This window comes from Physella acuta, unplaced genomic scaffold, assembly GCF_028476545.2.
Source record: "Physella acuta isolate Inbredline_101_S28 unplaced genomic scaffold, ASM2847654v3 ptg000377l, whole genome shotgun sequence".
In the NCBI taxonomy this organism is placed as follows: Eukaryota; Metazoa; Mollusca; class Gastropoda; family Physidae; genus Physella; species Physella acuta.
This window is the reverse complement of record NW_026731896.1, coordinates 206,537-222,286: the sequence shown is the minus strand read 5'-3', so window position 1 is coordinate 222,286 and position 15,750 is coordinate 206,537. Positions and strand designations below refer to the sequence as shown.

At 32.3% G+C, this 15,750-nt stretch overlaps 2 protein-coding genes across 3 annotated transcripts; one reads left to right on the top strand and one right to left on the bottom strand.

The window, feature by feature from the left end:
- Positions 1 to 506: 506 nt before the first annotated feature.
- LOC131941921 (26S proteasome regulatory subunit 4) lies at positions 507 to 4,559 on the bottom strand. Its single transcript, XM_059301529.1, has 12 exons — positions 4,480 to 4,559; positions 3,586 to 3,642; positions 3,342 to 3,438; positions 3,101 to 3,225; positions 2,654 to 2,839; positions 2,326 to 2,454; positions 2,042 to 2,138; positions 1,844 to 1,932; positions 1,550 to 1,650; positions 1,334 to 1,430; positions 914 to 1,123; positions 507 to 826 (listed from the first exon to the last, which is right to left on the bottom strand). The coding sequence occupies exons 1-12, from the start codon at positions 4,480 to 4,482 to the stop codon at positions 692 to 694; spliced, it is 1,326 nt and encodes a 441-aa protein (XP_059157512.1). The 5' UTR covers positions 4,483 to 4,559; the 3' UTR covers positions 507 to 691.
- A 10-nt stretch (positions 4,560 to 4,569) lies between these two features.
- Positions 4,570 to 15,405, top strand: LOC131941919 (tetratricopeptide repeat protein 27). 2 transcript variants are annotated; one of them, XM_059301526.1, is made up of 24 exons: positions 4,570 to 4,684; positions 6,235 to 6,418; positions 6,582 to 6,708; positions 6,903 to 7,037; positions 7,155 to 7,257; positions 7,798 to 7,837; positions 8,077 to 8,201; positions 8,679 to 8,803; positions 9,073 to 9,185; positions 9,434 to 9,500; positions 9,961 to 10,074; positions 10,247 to 10,348; positions 10,512 to 10,634; positions 11,052 to 11,225; positions 11,460 to 11,513; positions 12,110 to 12,208; positions 12,540 to 12,592; positions 12,680 to 12,758; positions 12,942 to 13,028; positions 13,307 to 13,420; positions 13,547 to 13,630; positions 14,096 to 14,207; positions 14,472 to 14,569; positions 15,249 to 15,405. In XM_059301526.1, exons 1-24 carry the CDS (start codon positions 4,621 to 4,623, stop codon positions 15,366 to 15,368), a joined length of 2,496 nt encoding a protein of 831 aa, XP_059157509.1. In that variant the 5' UTR covers positions 4,570 to 4,620; the 3' UTR covers positions 15,369 to 15,405. The 2 variants fall into 2 exon arrangements, with proteins under 2 accessions (XP_059157509.1, XP_059157510.1); XM_059301527.1 differs by lacking the exons at positions 4,570 to 4,684; positions 6,235 to 6,418; positions 6,582 to 6,708; positions 6,903 to 7,037; positions 7,155 to 7,257 and adding an exon at positions 7,267 to 7,283.
- Positions 15,406 to 15,750: the final 345 nt, after the last annotated feature.

Sequence of the window (15,750 nt, the reverse complement as noted above, 5' to 3'; positions counted from 1 at the left end):
TTAATTCTGCATATAATAATATCAAGAAATTGACTTGTGTTTGTAAATATAAGATATTTTCTTAAAATTAAAATGGAACTTTACTTGATCCGAAGGGAATGGAATCCAGTTAAATTGTAAGATGGTACATTAGGGAAGGAAAAGGACGAGCCCATATTGTTGTAGCTGTAATTAATATGGAAGACATTCTTGTTTCGCTATTTGAAATATAGAACAGTCTACTGCAGAGGTTGAGAAAAGTAACCTTAAAAAATTAAAATAATTAGAGTAGGCCTACTCTGTTGGAAACAAACTTCCAATGTGGCATTTAATCATGTTATGTGGATTCTAATTTCCTATTTAATCATAATTAGTTCATACAAATAGAATTACAGAGAATTCACGAAAAAAATGCTTTCTCACTTTCTGTAAGGTAAATCAGTCAGTTTGAACAATTATCACTATAACAATCATTTTGGTAAAATGGTTTTAATTTCCTAATTATAAAAATGAAGAAAAGAGTGACAAAGTAAACAACCAATATTTTATTTGTAACTTCAATTTAAGTTATGTGACTTGTAACAGAATTTTCTGTAAGCATGGCAAAAATCGTCCTATAATAGCTCTATAATAAAGGAGATGACAATTTCCATACAAATCACTGAATTTAAACACATTCAAACGTTTAAAATTAAAGAAAATAGCTGCAAAATTATAAATACAATCCTTCTGGTGTACCCTCATTCTTCCTGTACAAAACGTTTTCTTTGGCCTTTTTGAAGTCTTCATTCATGACTTTCATTCGACGTTCTCTTAAAGCCAACAAGCCAGCCTCAGTACAAATAGCCTAAAATAAAAAAAAAGGAAGGTTGATTATGATAGATACCTTAATAGTATAAACACAAAAAAATCCAATTAACAAGTGGCTTTGTACCTTAATATCAGCCCCAGACAGGTCATCCTTGGACATGACATAGTCTTCAATGTTGACATCTTCAGCCAAGGTCATACGACTTGTGTGGATTGTGAATATGCGCCTCTTTGTTTTTTCATCAGGAAGAGGGAACTCTATTTTCCTGTCTATTCGTCCTGGGCGAATCAGAGCAGGATCCAATGTCTCTATTCTGTTTGTTGCCATGACAACCTTTATGTAATTCAAAAGTGTCTACATTAGTGAATTTAAAAAACCTTACAGAGCACATTGACCAGTAATTGTAAAAAGTCTGGTCTTAGAACAATCATTACAGCTGAATAATACAAAAAGTTTTTTTTTAAAAGCAAAGACATCATTAACTATAATAGAAGGGTTACAAGTACTGTAAGTAACAAAGATGATAAATTCTATAATACAAACCTTGACGTCTCCACGAGAATCAAACCCATCCAACTGGTTAAGCAGCTCTAACATAGTTCTCTGAATCTCTCTTTCACCACCAGAGTTAGATTCATACCTGATTTTAAAATATGGTAAAAGCTAATTTTAGATGATCACTGAAACTGACAAATTATCTTACCAACTCAATTTGTATTTTAATCATGTGAAATTAAAACAATATAATAGTTGTCTAACCTTTTTGTACCAACAGCATCAATTTCATCAATAAATACAATAGAAGGTGCATGCTCCTCAGCTACGCGAAACAGCTCTCTTACTAGTTTTGGGCCATCACCCTAAACAATAGGAGAATAGAATATAAAGCACAACTATTTACACTAATACAGTAAAAACTGAGTTAACTCTTCAAATTCCCAAGTGGTCTAATTTAACTAGTCAACCAAAAAAGCTGTAAAAATACAACTACTAATACTTCACTCATTTTCAGTTTATAGTTAAGCTAACTAAAGTTTTGTTTAAAACACATACCAAATATTTTTGAATAAGTTCAGAACCAACTACTCTCAGAAAAGTAGCAGACGTCTGGTTGGCCACAGCTTTGGCTAGAAGTGTTTTACCTGAAAAGTTGCAAACATATAGGCGGTGTCAAAACAAGGATGAATAAAACAGCATCAAATGAACCAATACTTCTAAACAAGTAAAATAAAAAATTGAGCAACACTATACCTGTTCCTGGTGGCCCATACAGAATAACTCCTTTGGGTGGTTTGATTCCCATCTCCTCATAGTATTCAGGGTGAGTGAGAGGTAGCTCTACAGATTCCTGGTCAAAATATTGTTGTGACAAATACCATGTAATAGTAAGTTATCTATATGCAAGTTTGCTATTGAAAAATAAAATCACTTTTATAAGATTCAGTTAAAGTTAAAACATGATTTTTTTTAAAAACAGTATGAATGGAAAAAAAAGTACATGTTAAATTAGAGTAAACATATTTTAAAGTATCAACCTTTATTTCCTGTATTTGATTATCTAAACCTCCAATATCAGCATATGTTTCTTGAGGAGCTTTTTCTAATTTCATAACGGTTACCATTGGGTCAGTATCATCCCCTAACACACCTACTACTGCATGAACCTTTAATAAAACAAATGATTTAAGATTAATCAAAAATAAAAATACTAAATATCAGTTAAACAGTATTCATGAATGCACTATTTTTTAACTGAAACAATTAAATTAAAAGCAGATAGTAAAAAGAAATTAAATATTTTTTTAAGCTGAAGAATGTATTCTAGCCTTATTAAAGGAATGTTTAAAAGTGATCAGCCTTTACCTTATGATTAAGCAACACAGAACAACCTGGTTCAAGCTGGTCTTTGTCTACAAATGACAATATACTGACATAATGTTCACTGCCTACTGATGTGGAGACTATAGCATGGTTGTCATCAATTATTTCTTCTAAGTTCCCTACAGACATAGGAGACCCACGTAGCTCATCAACTTTACTTCTCTCTTCCTAATTTTAAAAAAATCATGGTGACAAAATATTTCATAAAGATAATAAAACCAAGCTCTTAACTATATCTATGTAGTATGAATTGCAAAATAATGTCGTATACTACTTTGGCTTTCCCAAGTTAGTCAATAAAATGTAATGTATATATATTTTCTAGATAAATTAAACATGATAAAACTAATATTATATAATTTAACAATAAAACTGAGCTCTAATTTTCCAAAAAGAAAGTATTAAAAGTTAGTAAACAAGGTTTCTAACCTCATGTTTTTCTTCTTGGGGTTTTAATCTTTCCTGGTTTTTAATAAACTCTTCTTCCATAAGTAAATAATCCTTAATCCTTTCCAACTTTAACATCTTGAGACGACATCTAGTATATGGAGTCACTGTCATTGTGACCAAACAGAATCATACATTAAAATACATTCAAATGGTAACTTTGATAAATTGTCATTTAGAATAATAAAACATGAAATAGTGTATTAAAAAAATGGTTGAATACCTTGGGGTAATTTTGTTGCTGCATCTGGTCCCTTGGATCTCTTCTTTCTTTTACCTACCCGGGTAGGAACAGGTGGCTCATATTTTCTTTTCTTATCCTGTTATTGAAAGTAATACTGTTAATTAGGCCTAGTCATAAATAGTACACCCATTGTTTTTTTTTAAAGAAATAACAGTTAATTGAAATGATACTAATTACAGTTGGGTCGGTGTGTAAAACAAAATGAATGGCAATATGAACTTACTTTATCATCTCCTTTATCATTCCCCTGCCCTCCAGTTCCTCCTGACTGTCGCTGACCCTAGTAAAATAATATTTAGTAGGCCTATGTTATTTTAAAAATAAATTAAAACAGCCTCTTTTAGGTGATGCAATCGTCAAACATAAAAACAAATTATAGGCCTATAGCCTAGACCTATCTATTAACATACATTTAAAACAAGTTTAGGGACCGAAGTACCAAAGGGAGGATTCCTGCCTAATGACTAGACCTGGAATCTATGCCTGTGATCTTTACTCAAGAACCATAGCTGAGTAGCTTACTTATAGAATATAGGCCTATAGAATTAATTAAATTAGGCCTAGATCTAGTGATTTTATTGAAATTAGGCGCTAGGGACTAAAAAGGGGAGTTAGGGTAGGGATCATTCATAAATTCATTAAATTGATACATCTGATTCTGAAAATCATCAGGCTAGGTCTGATTTACATATTTTACAGATTAAGGCTAAATGATGGCTTTGCTTAAAAGTTAAAAAGCCTATTGATTAGGATTAGGCCTAGATCTAGATCTAATCCTTTGCACTTAACAGTCTCTTGCGCCCGTTACTTTTCTGATATTGACAGAAAAGAAGACTCTGAAGACTAAACTAAAAAAAAAAAATTTAAGTTCGTAAAAGTAAAATTGTTAAATTGACAAACATTGACTATTGACAAAAACCAGTGAAAAACACGTTATTTTATTTATCTGTCAACGTATCACACTGAAACAAGATGTAGATCTATGTTTATACGATATTTTATATTTCATGCTGTCTACCAATAATAGATCTAGATCTATATTAAGTAACTGTCTTTTATAAATGTATAGATTCTAAATCTAGATCCAGTATAAATATAAGATTTTTGTCTACGGTACCATTATTCCTCTTGGTTTGGTGAGCTATGGGAAGTTACAATGCAGATTTTGTGTCATGCGCTGTGCGATTCTTTTGGAGATCTTTTATCAAAATAAACATAGATAGTGGTATGGATAGTTTAAAGTACTCTCCCTTGAAAAATGGCAGCGCACATTAATCAATGTGAATTGGCTTTACTTTTCGGATTTAATAATCTCGTTAATGGTAATTCTGGTTTAATAGAGAAATAAGTGGAGTTTGTTGTCTTCAAAATCTGAAATATTTTTAAAAAGATAGGCCCCTACGTTTGTTAATTTATTTAGTTCAGTGCCCAGTTAGTTAACTCAGGGGTTGGTGACTCAGACTGTTAAAATAATTTTTTTAATTTAAATCTGTTAAAAATAAAAATCACGCAAATTCAGCAAATGGCAACTGTGGGTAAAACTACATTTTAAAATGTTAGCGTATTTATTCGCCGCTTCACGAACATTTGTTTGAAAAACTCTGCATTTAGTTAAGAGATATAGATCTAGATCTAGTAGTTTTTCTCACTAAATCTAGAATTTACGCAATTATCAATTTAAACATGACCACTGAATAATAGACATCCATATTTAATCCATTAGGCACTAACTTTGGGGTTTTTAGTTCGTTTTAAACTAAATTACTTAATTTAATATTTATTGTCAATCACTGCCATGTCCAACACATCTCTCCATGACAACTCTTCTTAAGCTTGAAGCTAAAGAAAACCACAAATCAGGTTAGACTTTTTAAGTGGCCATGCACCCAGAGTTCCTCACTAGTAATCATCAAATAGCGGTCACGTGATTTTTAAAAAATAAAAATAAATTGGTTGTGATACGGACGCCGGTCTTATAAAAAAACAGCTCACAATATTTGATTTCTTTTTTCATAGACTGATAAAACTAATAATGCTTTACGTTCTCGCTTATTTATGTACCTACACTGTTGATATTTTTTAAATTCTATTAATTTTAGTGAAACCAACTTTTGAATTTAGCCTCCGTTCTCCAAACTAAATTTTAAAATGCTTTTCTGTCATATCTAACCCTGCCACCTATGGTTTGTTGTTATGACACGGAAATCCCGCCATTTTGCGCGTGGTAAACATTTTAAATGTAATTAGTTTAAGGTCTCTGGAATTTGGCCGAAAAATCGCCGGAAATCAAACGTCCGGTCCGGGCGCCATATTGTTGTTAGCAACCGACCACGCCTCCAAGTTAGCGAGAAATACTAAGATATAGGCCTAGCAAAAACTATTTCCTAATTTGTGTTATAGCTGATTTAATCAGTGGATACAAAGGGAAGCGACTCAAATCAAAGAGTTAAGCTGCTGTGTTTTTACAGTTCGACCGTTAGCTTGCATAATTATTAATCTATAGATCTATATATAATTCTCTACTTGCTACTTTCATCTGTAAACTGTTGTCATAGACGGCTGCTTTCACAAAGCGGAGTGGGGGGGGGGGGGAGTGGAAAGTGATTGTGAGGATAATCGTCCTTCGCTAGCTACTGATAGTGTTTTTAAAGCAAAATATTTTCAGTCACAGCATTGGTAGTGTCGAATTCACAAATTATGAATTACTGAAAAATAGCAATTAAACTAAATAGCGCCGTATGCTACGTCGCGGGTAAGCTCATTATAAATAATTGTTGTGTGTTTACTGATACCACTTTTATAATCATATATTTAATATATTTTAATAACTATTGCTTAAAATTTAAAATATTTGTGTATATCTATTATTTAGATCCATCAGACATTGTCAGGGATTTTTTGCATGGACATTATGAACAGATTTTACAATCATCACAAGCAGCTCAACAAATTCTTAATTACAAAGATGGGACTAATGAGTCTACAGACTTTTGCAAGTTTGTACAACACAATGTAGAACTACTGGTTCAAAACAAAGATGACTTGAACTCATTTAGGTATATAATTATATCTAAATTAGTATAATAGTTGGGTTTTTTTTACTCAGCCATTAAATATAATTGGTATAGGCCTATTGGGTATAATAAAAATTTATTCTTGGTCAGGTTTTCAACGAAAAGTGTTAAAAAGAAAATCTTTGATTATCTCCCCTTATTTTAGTGAGTTGTCTGTGCTGGTGGTTGCTGGGTCTTGCCTTCAACTGTTTATACAAAACAATTGGCTTGGACCAACCACTTCAAGACCCCCATTACAGTTTTGTCATCAATCTTTTCAAGATAAGCAAAATGTTTGTTCTTTTTCTGTTATAACTATATCATATTAGTGGTGTTTTAGTATTTAAGAAAAAATACAATTTAAATATAATATATCATAGGTAATTAAATTCTAAGTATTATGCTTTAACAAAAACTAAAATTATTTCTTAGCTAGTTGTGAGGCAATATGCAATAGGTTGATATAATTTTTAAAAATCTGATTTAGGAAGTTGAAACAGAGGCCATAAATGAAATGAGTCTTGATGGTGATACTGTCTACACACAATCTCGCCATTTGATTTACCTGTACATTGCCAGAACCCTGCTTCTTGAATGCAGATCCTTTTTTTCACATATACAGGTATAGCTCAGTATAACTTATAAGATTAATACTTCTAGCCCAAAATTTGGTTGATTGATTTTATTTATTTAAGTAACTATGTACTGTTGTTTAGTGTATGTGTGTTGTCATTTTCAGACTTGGGATTGGTGGCTGTTAAGATGTCTACTTGTTCAGCAAAACTTGCTCTCTGATAGATCTCCAACCTTGAAAGCTACAGTTTTAGAACTGATTGACGATTGTAAGTTTTAGAACTGATTGACGATTGTAAGTTTTAGAACAAATTGATGATTGGAAGTTTTAGATCTAATTGGTGGTTGGAATTTATAGATCTGATTATGGGATAGCATGGTCAGACAGTAGGTGGTGTTTGGGTTCCGGCATTGACCATAGGACATACCTTAGTCCACCAAGCTCTGATGGTTTCATGATGTACATTAGGGAAAGGCAGATAGCATAGTACTGACCACTTCATACCTTTCTTATGGCGAGGTCACAGAAATAGATTAACTCTACTTCATCTACCCCATAGACCATCAGGTTTGAAAGGGTACATTATTTAATAAAAGATTTTGTTTTAGAACTGATTCTGATTAGGATAATTGTAAGTTTCAAATAATGAGTGTTTTTTTTTTTTTGGAGATTTCAAATTATGTTTTGAAAAGCATTGTTGGATTGAGAATTATATCTTTTAAAAAGTTTAAATAATAAATTTTACTTCTTTCACTAGCATACATTTCTTAAAATTTTTAGTGATAAAATTGCCCTTGCTTATTTTCAGTATCAAAAAGAGAGCCACTAATGACAGATGAGTTACTAAGGTAACATAGGGTTTTTTATTTACTGGATTTTTTCATGTTTGTGGAGTTTCACGTTTATTTGTGTGGTCTTGGTGGTGGATTGCAGTTATTAATTCTGAACTTTTACAATGTCAGCAATACATACTAGAAGTTATTTTCTTTTTCTTCCATCATTACATTGATCAAACAGCAATATGGGCTGAGAAAAATCATTAATTCTGTTCTAATTTACTTAATTATTTATTTATTTTACATTTCAGAAACACCCAGATAATGTTCCACATAGAATCTGGCTATGCTTGCCATGCATTCTTTGAATATAAAAGAGCTTTTGAGCACTTTGCTACAGCTAAAAAGTTAGCAGGCTTAGAGATTGTCTTGACTGGTATGACTATAAATTGAAATGTGAATTTTTTCTTGCTGCTGTTTTATATCATAAATTCAAAGTGCGGTTTTATCACAGCAAAGTTAAAACCTTAAACAACTTGTTAAACCAAAGCTATTGGTTCTTACAGAAAGTTTACCAAGCTGTATTCTGTATAGATTTTAAAATTTTATTTTTTAATTATTCTTATTAAATTATTAACTTATGTTATTTAATATGCTGCCTAGTTGCTATCAATATATTTGACTCACCAATTTTGCTGCACTTTTGATTTCATTAACACCTTTACCTTCCTGTGCTATCATACCTTTACCTACATGTGCTATGACACCTTCACCTACCTTTGCTATGACACCTTCACCTACCTTTGCTATGACACCTTCACCTACCTGTGCTATGACACCTTCACCTACCTTTGCTATGACACCTTTACCTACCTTTGCTATGACACCTTTACCTTCCTGCTTATCCCCACAGGTGCAATGGGTAAGCGAACACGTTACCAAGAGGAGGATAAAGCTCAGCTGGTTCTGAAGGTATCCAGAGAGGGAGAGAATGGAAATTGTGATGTCAATTTTCTCAAGTCCTCTTCTTTACCCAAGGTAAACTTTTTTAAGAAAAGAGCTCCTATCTTTTGAAGGTAAAGATGTTTTAACTAAAGTTGCAGCTGCTTTGTATTGATAATTCATTTATAGTAAAAAAGACTAGTCAGCAAAAACAGCTAACTATATTTCTAGCCATTGTCTCTGGTGGTGAGGTCTCTTAATTTTAAAAATTGATGGAGGACAAAAAGTTTAAGCTCACCATCCCTGAAATTTTGTTTAGTGAAAGTGTATTGTAAAAGTTAACATGTTGGTACTTGTCTTTTTAGGACTTGCCACTAAATGATGACACTGTTTTGAATGACATCAAGTTTGCGGACGATTCCATTGCAGATTCTGTTCAACTCACACCCCTAGAGCAGGCTTTAGTTATTGGCTTAATGTAGGTTTAAATAAAGTGAAATAATCTTTTAGCTGAATTAGTTTATTTACATAAAATTATAAATGCATATGTAAAAGCTGGTAATTAAGCTTAGTATTAAAGTTAAAATTGACAAAACATTTATGCATGGCGTCTTGTAAAAAAGAAAAAATTCATTTAGGCCATTACTTAGGATTGCTGCATTTAATTAATAGCAACAGTGTATCCCAGAAATATTATCATTACAAATAACATCTTTTTTTTTTCAGGGAAAGCTACAGACGTAGTCGTGCCAATGATAGGTTGACTGATGAGGAAATCTCAGCTTACCTGACTGTACGTCATTAAATCTAGACTTATAAAAATAGTTACAGCTTACGTTATGTTATTCAATGATTATATTATGTTTCAGTATGTTCTTCTAATCATGTTTGAGTGTGTTCTTTGGATAATGTTTCAGTATGTTCTTTGGATAATGTTTCAGTATGTTCTTTGGATAATGTTTCAGTATGTTCTTTGGGTCATGTTTCAGTATGTTCTTTGGGTCATGTTTCAGTATATTCTTTGGGACATGTTTCAGTATGTTCTTTGGCTCCTGTTTCAGTATGTTCTTTGGGTCATGTTTCAGTATGTTTTTTGGCTTATGTTTCACTATGTTCTTTTGATCATGTTTCAGTATGTTCTTTGGATCATGTTACAGTATGTTGTTTGGGTCATGTTTCAGTATGTTCTTTGGGTCATGTTTCAGTATGTTCTTTGGATCATGTTTCAGTATGTTCTTTGGATCATGTTTCAGTATGTTCTCAGTCGTGTCACCAATTGGTGTGTTAGTGTGGTGGCACTGTACCTCCGATCACGGCTAGAGCGAGACAGTCGCAGAAGAGTTGAAAGATCCATGATGCAGCTGGAGGTATTCTTACAAAATATAAACATTGCTTTTTTTTCATTCATTTTTACAATTAATTACATTGTCTTTAAAGTAATTTAGATACAATTTGATTGTTTGTTTTTAGTTGTTTTTGTCTTGAAATTCAATAAAAAGTTATGTCTGATATAATAAATGACTACACTAATTTGATAAGGAACTGGCAAAAGTTGTTGGAACTGATGAATCAGGTGCAGACATTGGGTGTCGTATGCCATTGTTTTATGCTGCCAATCTACCTCCCATTTGGAGACTTCAGGTATTGTCTACTTGCTCTGAAACTTTTTAATGTTTTCATTCTCTTATTTTCACATATTTGCTGAAGTTTTGAGTTTAATGATATATATATATATATATATATATATATATGTATATATAAATATATATATATCGACCTTTTTTTCACTATATTGTGTTTACAGAAAGAACTGGCCAATTTGCTTTTATCCTTGGGCTGTATTGGTGAAGCTCTAAATATTTTTGAAAGGCTGGAAATGTGGGAAGATGTTATTTCTTGTTATCAAAAACTGGGGAAAAGAGAACGAGTATGAATTGTTTTAAGTTTTGACACATAATGTTACTCATATTACAACCTAAATCATTTTCCCACATACTTTTACAATATAAATGATGACATTTGTTTAATTTTAAGTTTATCCAATAAATTTAGAATTGTATTTTTTAACATAATTATATTAATCAATTCAGAATAATTTTTAATGTTGAAGTTGAAGATTAGTATAACCTCTTCTGTTATTTTTTAATTAATTTTTTTTTACTTTACATTTATTTCTGGGTTGTTTGTGATTTTTTTTCATATATTATAAAATGTTTGCCAAAACAGTACCTAGTATGTAATACCATTTACAAGCTAGTATATCTGTTTAATTACTGGTCTGTTGATTTGACCTTTGTGAAAAAGCTGTGGCATTTACAAATTTATTTAATTAATATTTTCTTAGGCAGAAGCTGTGATAAGAGAACGTTTAGCCATTAAGGAAACCCCATCACTGTTATGTTTTCTTGGCGATGTCACTCGCAACATTGAACATTATCAGCAAGCTTGGGAGCTTTCTAATCATAAAAGTGCTCGTGCCATGAGATGCATGGGGTACATATATTTTCATGAAGAAAAGGTAAAAAAATGTATTTGTTTCGGTTCTTTTTAATTGCTGTCTGATCTACAGGCTCCCCACCTGTCAGCAATCTATGTTACCTTATCCCTTCAACATTCTGGACTCCAAGAATAACATTTCTATAATTACTGTGATACTAATTCTTCTTTTCTGACCCTCATACCAAATGTACGGTTAATTGTTGTATTAGACATGTCTATGCAATTGTTCAAACATTTTTCTTCTAATTTTTAGTATCAGAAGGCAGTTGAATGTTTTGCCACTTCATTGAAAATCAACTCACTGCAAGTATGTGGACAATTTTTTGGGTCTTTTAATGAGTATAATTTTCTGCTAGTAAAATAAAAGCTTTAAGGAATCTAAATAAATAAAAGCACATAGTGTTTGTAAAGATTTCATGTCCAGTTTGTATGTTGTCCTTGGGAAAGAGGTATGAGGAAGGGTTCTTTTTTTTCAGAGTTTAAATAAAATGTTCATGTATTTTTTTTTTAGGTTTTTGTATACTTCTGTTAATACAGTTACCTGTTGGTGTTAATAAGTATAATATATTCTCATATAAGAATCAACTTTAAAGCTAAAAATTAACTTGTGTATTAAAAACATAATCTTACCGTAAGTTCAGAGTGCGTGTGTTTCCTTTATTATTATTTTCTTTTAAAATAGAGAAGAAATTTTTGGCAATATTAAAAAACAAACTGTTTTGCTCTTCTGATTTTCTTTGTTAAATAAATTGTTCGGTTATATTTATGTTTATTGTTCCGGTAATATTTCAATATTTTTTCATACACATTTATAATGTGCATATTTATATTGTGTTTTGCATATGGGAGAACTTTGGTTTAATTTAATTTTTCAAGCTTTTTTTTCCTTTTAATTTTTTTCAGATCCCAGTTTGGTTCACTTATGGCTGTGCATCTATGGCTTGCCAGAACTTTGAAGTTGGTGTCAAGGCTTTTAAAAGATGTGTCAACATAGATTTTGATGTGTGTATTCACTTCTCTACCTCTTTCATTTTATTTAACCCTATCCAATCTTTATGTGTTATAGTCCTATGTAGCCAAACTATATTTAGTACTTTCATTTCAAAGTAACAACAATAGGCTTGCTAGTCTCAAACAAAATTTGCAAAAGCTTGAAATGATAAGTTTTATGTGTATGTTTTTCTTCATTGTTATATGACCCAGGGTTCAATTTCTGTGGATTTTTTTTTAATTTCTGAAACAAATTAGTCTAGGAGATTGTGTGAAATCGCTGCCTTAGAAAAAAAAATTAGCATCCAAAATTATATATGTATTATCTACCATTAACTTTCAGAACTTCGAAGCCTGGAGTAACCTTGCCACTTGCTATGTCAGGCTAAAACAGAAGTAAGTTTTAACATCATTTCTTTCTTTCAGTTTTACAAAACATTGTCTAAATACATCTGTTCTAAATCTTAAAAATTAATTTTTCAGGAAAAAAGCTTATGCAACACTTCAGGATGCATTAAAATGTAACTATGAAAATTGGAGACTTTGGGAAAATAATCTTGTTGTAAGAATGTCTATAATTTAAAATAAATTAAGTTGTTAGGAATTTTTAGTATTTTTTAGTTATATACAGGAAAAATATTTTTTCTTGATGTTTGTTCTGTATGAATTAATTTAATTATACAAAATATTTTTTTTGTTACATTTCAAAGCAAACTAAACATTTTTATTTCTCTCTCTTCACAAGATTGGTACAGACTGTGGAGAGTTTGAAGATGTTATTAGGTCCTACCATAGGCTTTTAGATCTGAGGGAGAAGTGGATTGATAAAGAGGTTAGATTTCATAGTGCTGCAAAATACTTATTGCTAATTCAATGTTTAGGGGATGAAAAATTATACTTAAGTAACTCAAATTTTGTGGCATCGAAAAGTAATAGTTCAAAATTTCTCCAAATAATTATTTTATTGGCTTTATTTTTTTTTTGTAAATATTATTAATCTTTCAAATCCAACCTTAGTATGTTTATGTTGTGGATAGTTGTTTGAATGTTAATAACTAATTACAAGCATTGCCATAACTTGTTAAATGTTTTAAGAAATTTTGTTCCAAGGTACTTAGTATTTTGACAAGAGCTGTTTTGGAGAAAATCCCAGATGCTGATGGGAGACCAGGAGACAGGTTGGCAGGGAAAGTTTGTGAACTGTTTGGCAGAGTAACATCAAAAGTAGGCAGTTTATTTGTAGGAAATCTGCTCCTCAACCTTATAATTTAAAATAGCTTTTATTAATTGTATTTTGTAAATAATTGATCATTTTTTTATAATAATTGTTTTCTATTTTTTCTATTTAAGACAACATCTGAAGGAGATATTTGGGCAGATTATGCTAAACTCACCAGTATAAAAATAGGAGAAAAAGAACCAGAGCCAGAGAAGGTCAGTTACAATTCTAGACTTATTTAATGTATTTACTTTTAACATACTTTTGTATTGACACTTATCATACTGATGTATTTAATGTAATGTTATACATTGAAGATGTGTTGATTCTAAATCATTTATATGAATTTATGCAGTATCATATTGCATCTATGTTATGCACTTATCCACACCATTGTATCAATAGTATCATGTATGTCTTTCTTGTGCTTATTCAAGTCTATATCCATAACCTTGACCCTCTTTCTTATTACCTTGACCCTGTGCTTAATCATATTCCTAATCCTTAACTTATCCCTATCTGTGCTTATTCAACTCTATATCCCTATCTGTATTTATCTCTAAATGGTTGGGGGTAATGGACAGGGTTGTGCTATTGCAGTATTGTTGTGCAGAGGGGAATGGTTAGCCCTGTCCCCTCTGTGATTCTGTGTACTTGTAAGGATAAATGTTCCCCCCCAGGCGCTACAGTACCTTCAGAAATCTCATCGCTGCTACACACAGAAAGTAGATTGGGAGAAAGATGTTGACATGTGCAAGAAAGTGGCCGAGCAGGCATTGAACCTAGCCCAGGGTGAGTGTTAAGAAACTCAGACTTGCGTAAATAAACATCTGAGGAGCATTTTATCTAATACAAATAATTCCAAATATTGAAAACTAAGGCTACATCAAACAAATATTTAATTAAAAAAGATACTGTAGATAATGAATTGTTAAAAACTTACTTTTACTATTTATTTTTGTTTTCTAAAACAGTCTAGTTAATTATTTAGGGTATATAAGTGTTAACACTGCAGTGCATAGACTGTAAAGACTTTGTTTTGTTGTTTACTCTCAGCTCACATTCTGTGTTCAGCTGGGAAAACTCAGCAAGAAAGTCTTCAGAACTTGGCTGCTGCTAAGCTGATGTTGAATGGAACCCTGGTGAAAATTCAGGTGGGTGCTAGATGGTTATTAGGAGATTAATGTGGCATAAGATTAACAAATTTATAAGACTAAGATTTGGTTACCACAATTTATCTTGGCCCAAACTTACCTTTCCTTAAGTTCTCTAATATTTAGCTGACAAATCTTCGTTAAGTTCCCCTTTCAGACCTAATTATCTATAGGTCAGATGAAGTATAGTTCCCTAACCCTCAGCATATGAAGGGATGGTGTGGTCAGCACTATGTCCAGCTGCCTTTACTTTCCTCAATGTGAGTCAGGTACCCATCTGAGCTGGGTGGTCTCAAGGATGTCCTGCAGTACCTCGTCTTAACTGGCATCCAAATTTGAGACCGTCTGGCTAGCAGTTGAGCTACTACTAGGCTACCTGGAAAACCCTAGAAATATCTTGAATTGTTGAGGGAAATGTGGCCACTACATACACACAGCACCGCCACATGTAAAAAAAATTGTAGGTTAGGCCTATTATGATAGTTTTAGGTTAGGTTAGGTTTGCCTGTCGTTCATACTGGGACATAGACTGCTGACAAGAGCTTTCCAGACGTCTCTGTCCTGGGCTAGTCTCTCCAACTGTCCCCAGGTGTATCCAATCTTCTTGGTGTCTTCTTCCAGGTCACAAATGAAATGTATTTTCTTGTACTTGATGTTGAAGTTGTATTTTCTTGTGCAGAAGCAACACACAGATCCCATAACCAAAGAACTGCTGCTAGAAGTGAAAGAGAAGTGCCAGGAGATGGAGGATAAGCTCACAGAGATTGTGGCACAGATCACAAACCTGAGGAATAGTTGATTTTTTTTTTTTCTTCTCTCTGGCTTTGTAAATAGGAATAAAAACAAGTAAATGAAAATGTGTTGTGTTAGAAGCATTCCTCGTTTGAAGATTCAAATATATTTGTGTTTCCTTACCTCAGCTGATTCTTACATTCATGAGAATCAGAATAGGTTGTATGACAAATAGTCTCTAGACTGTTTTCTCAAGTGCTAGCACGCTACAGAAGTATCCGAGCGTTCAGTTAGGAGCAAATTACTCTGGTTGATCGAATGCAGATGGGCTTTCATCTTCTTCTTCTTCGTTCTTAACTTTTACTGTTGGGAGGGATCGAACCTTATCTGCCAGAGGGTTTGAACTCGAGACTTTTTTCGAATTATCAACCATGAGATTTGCCGACTCG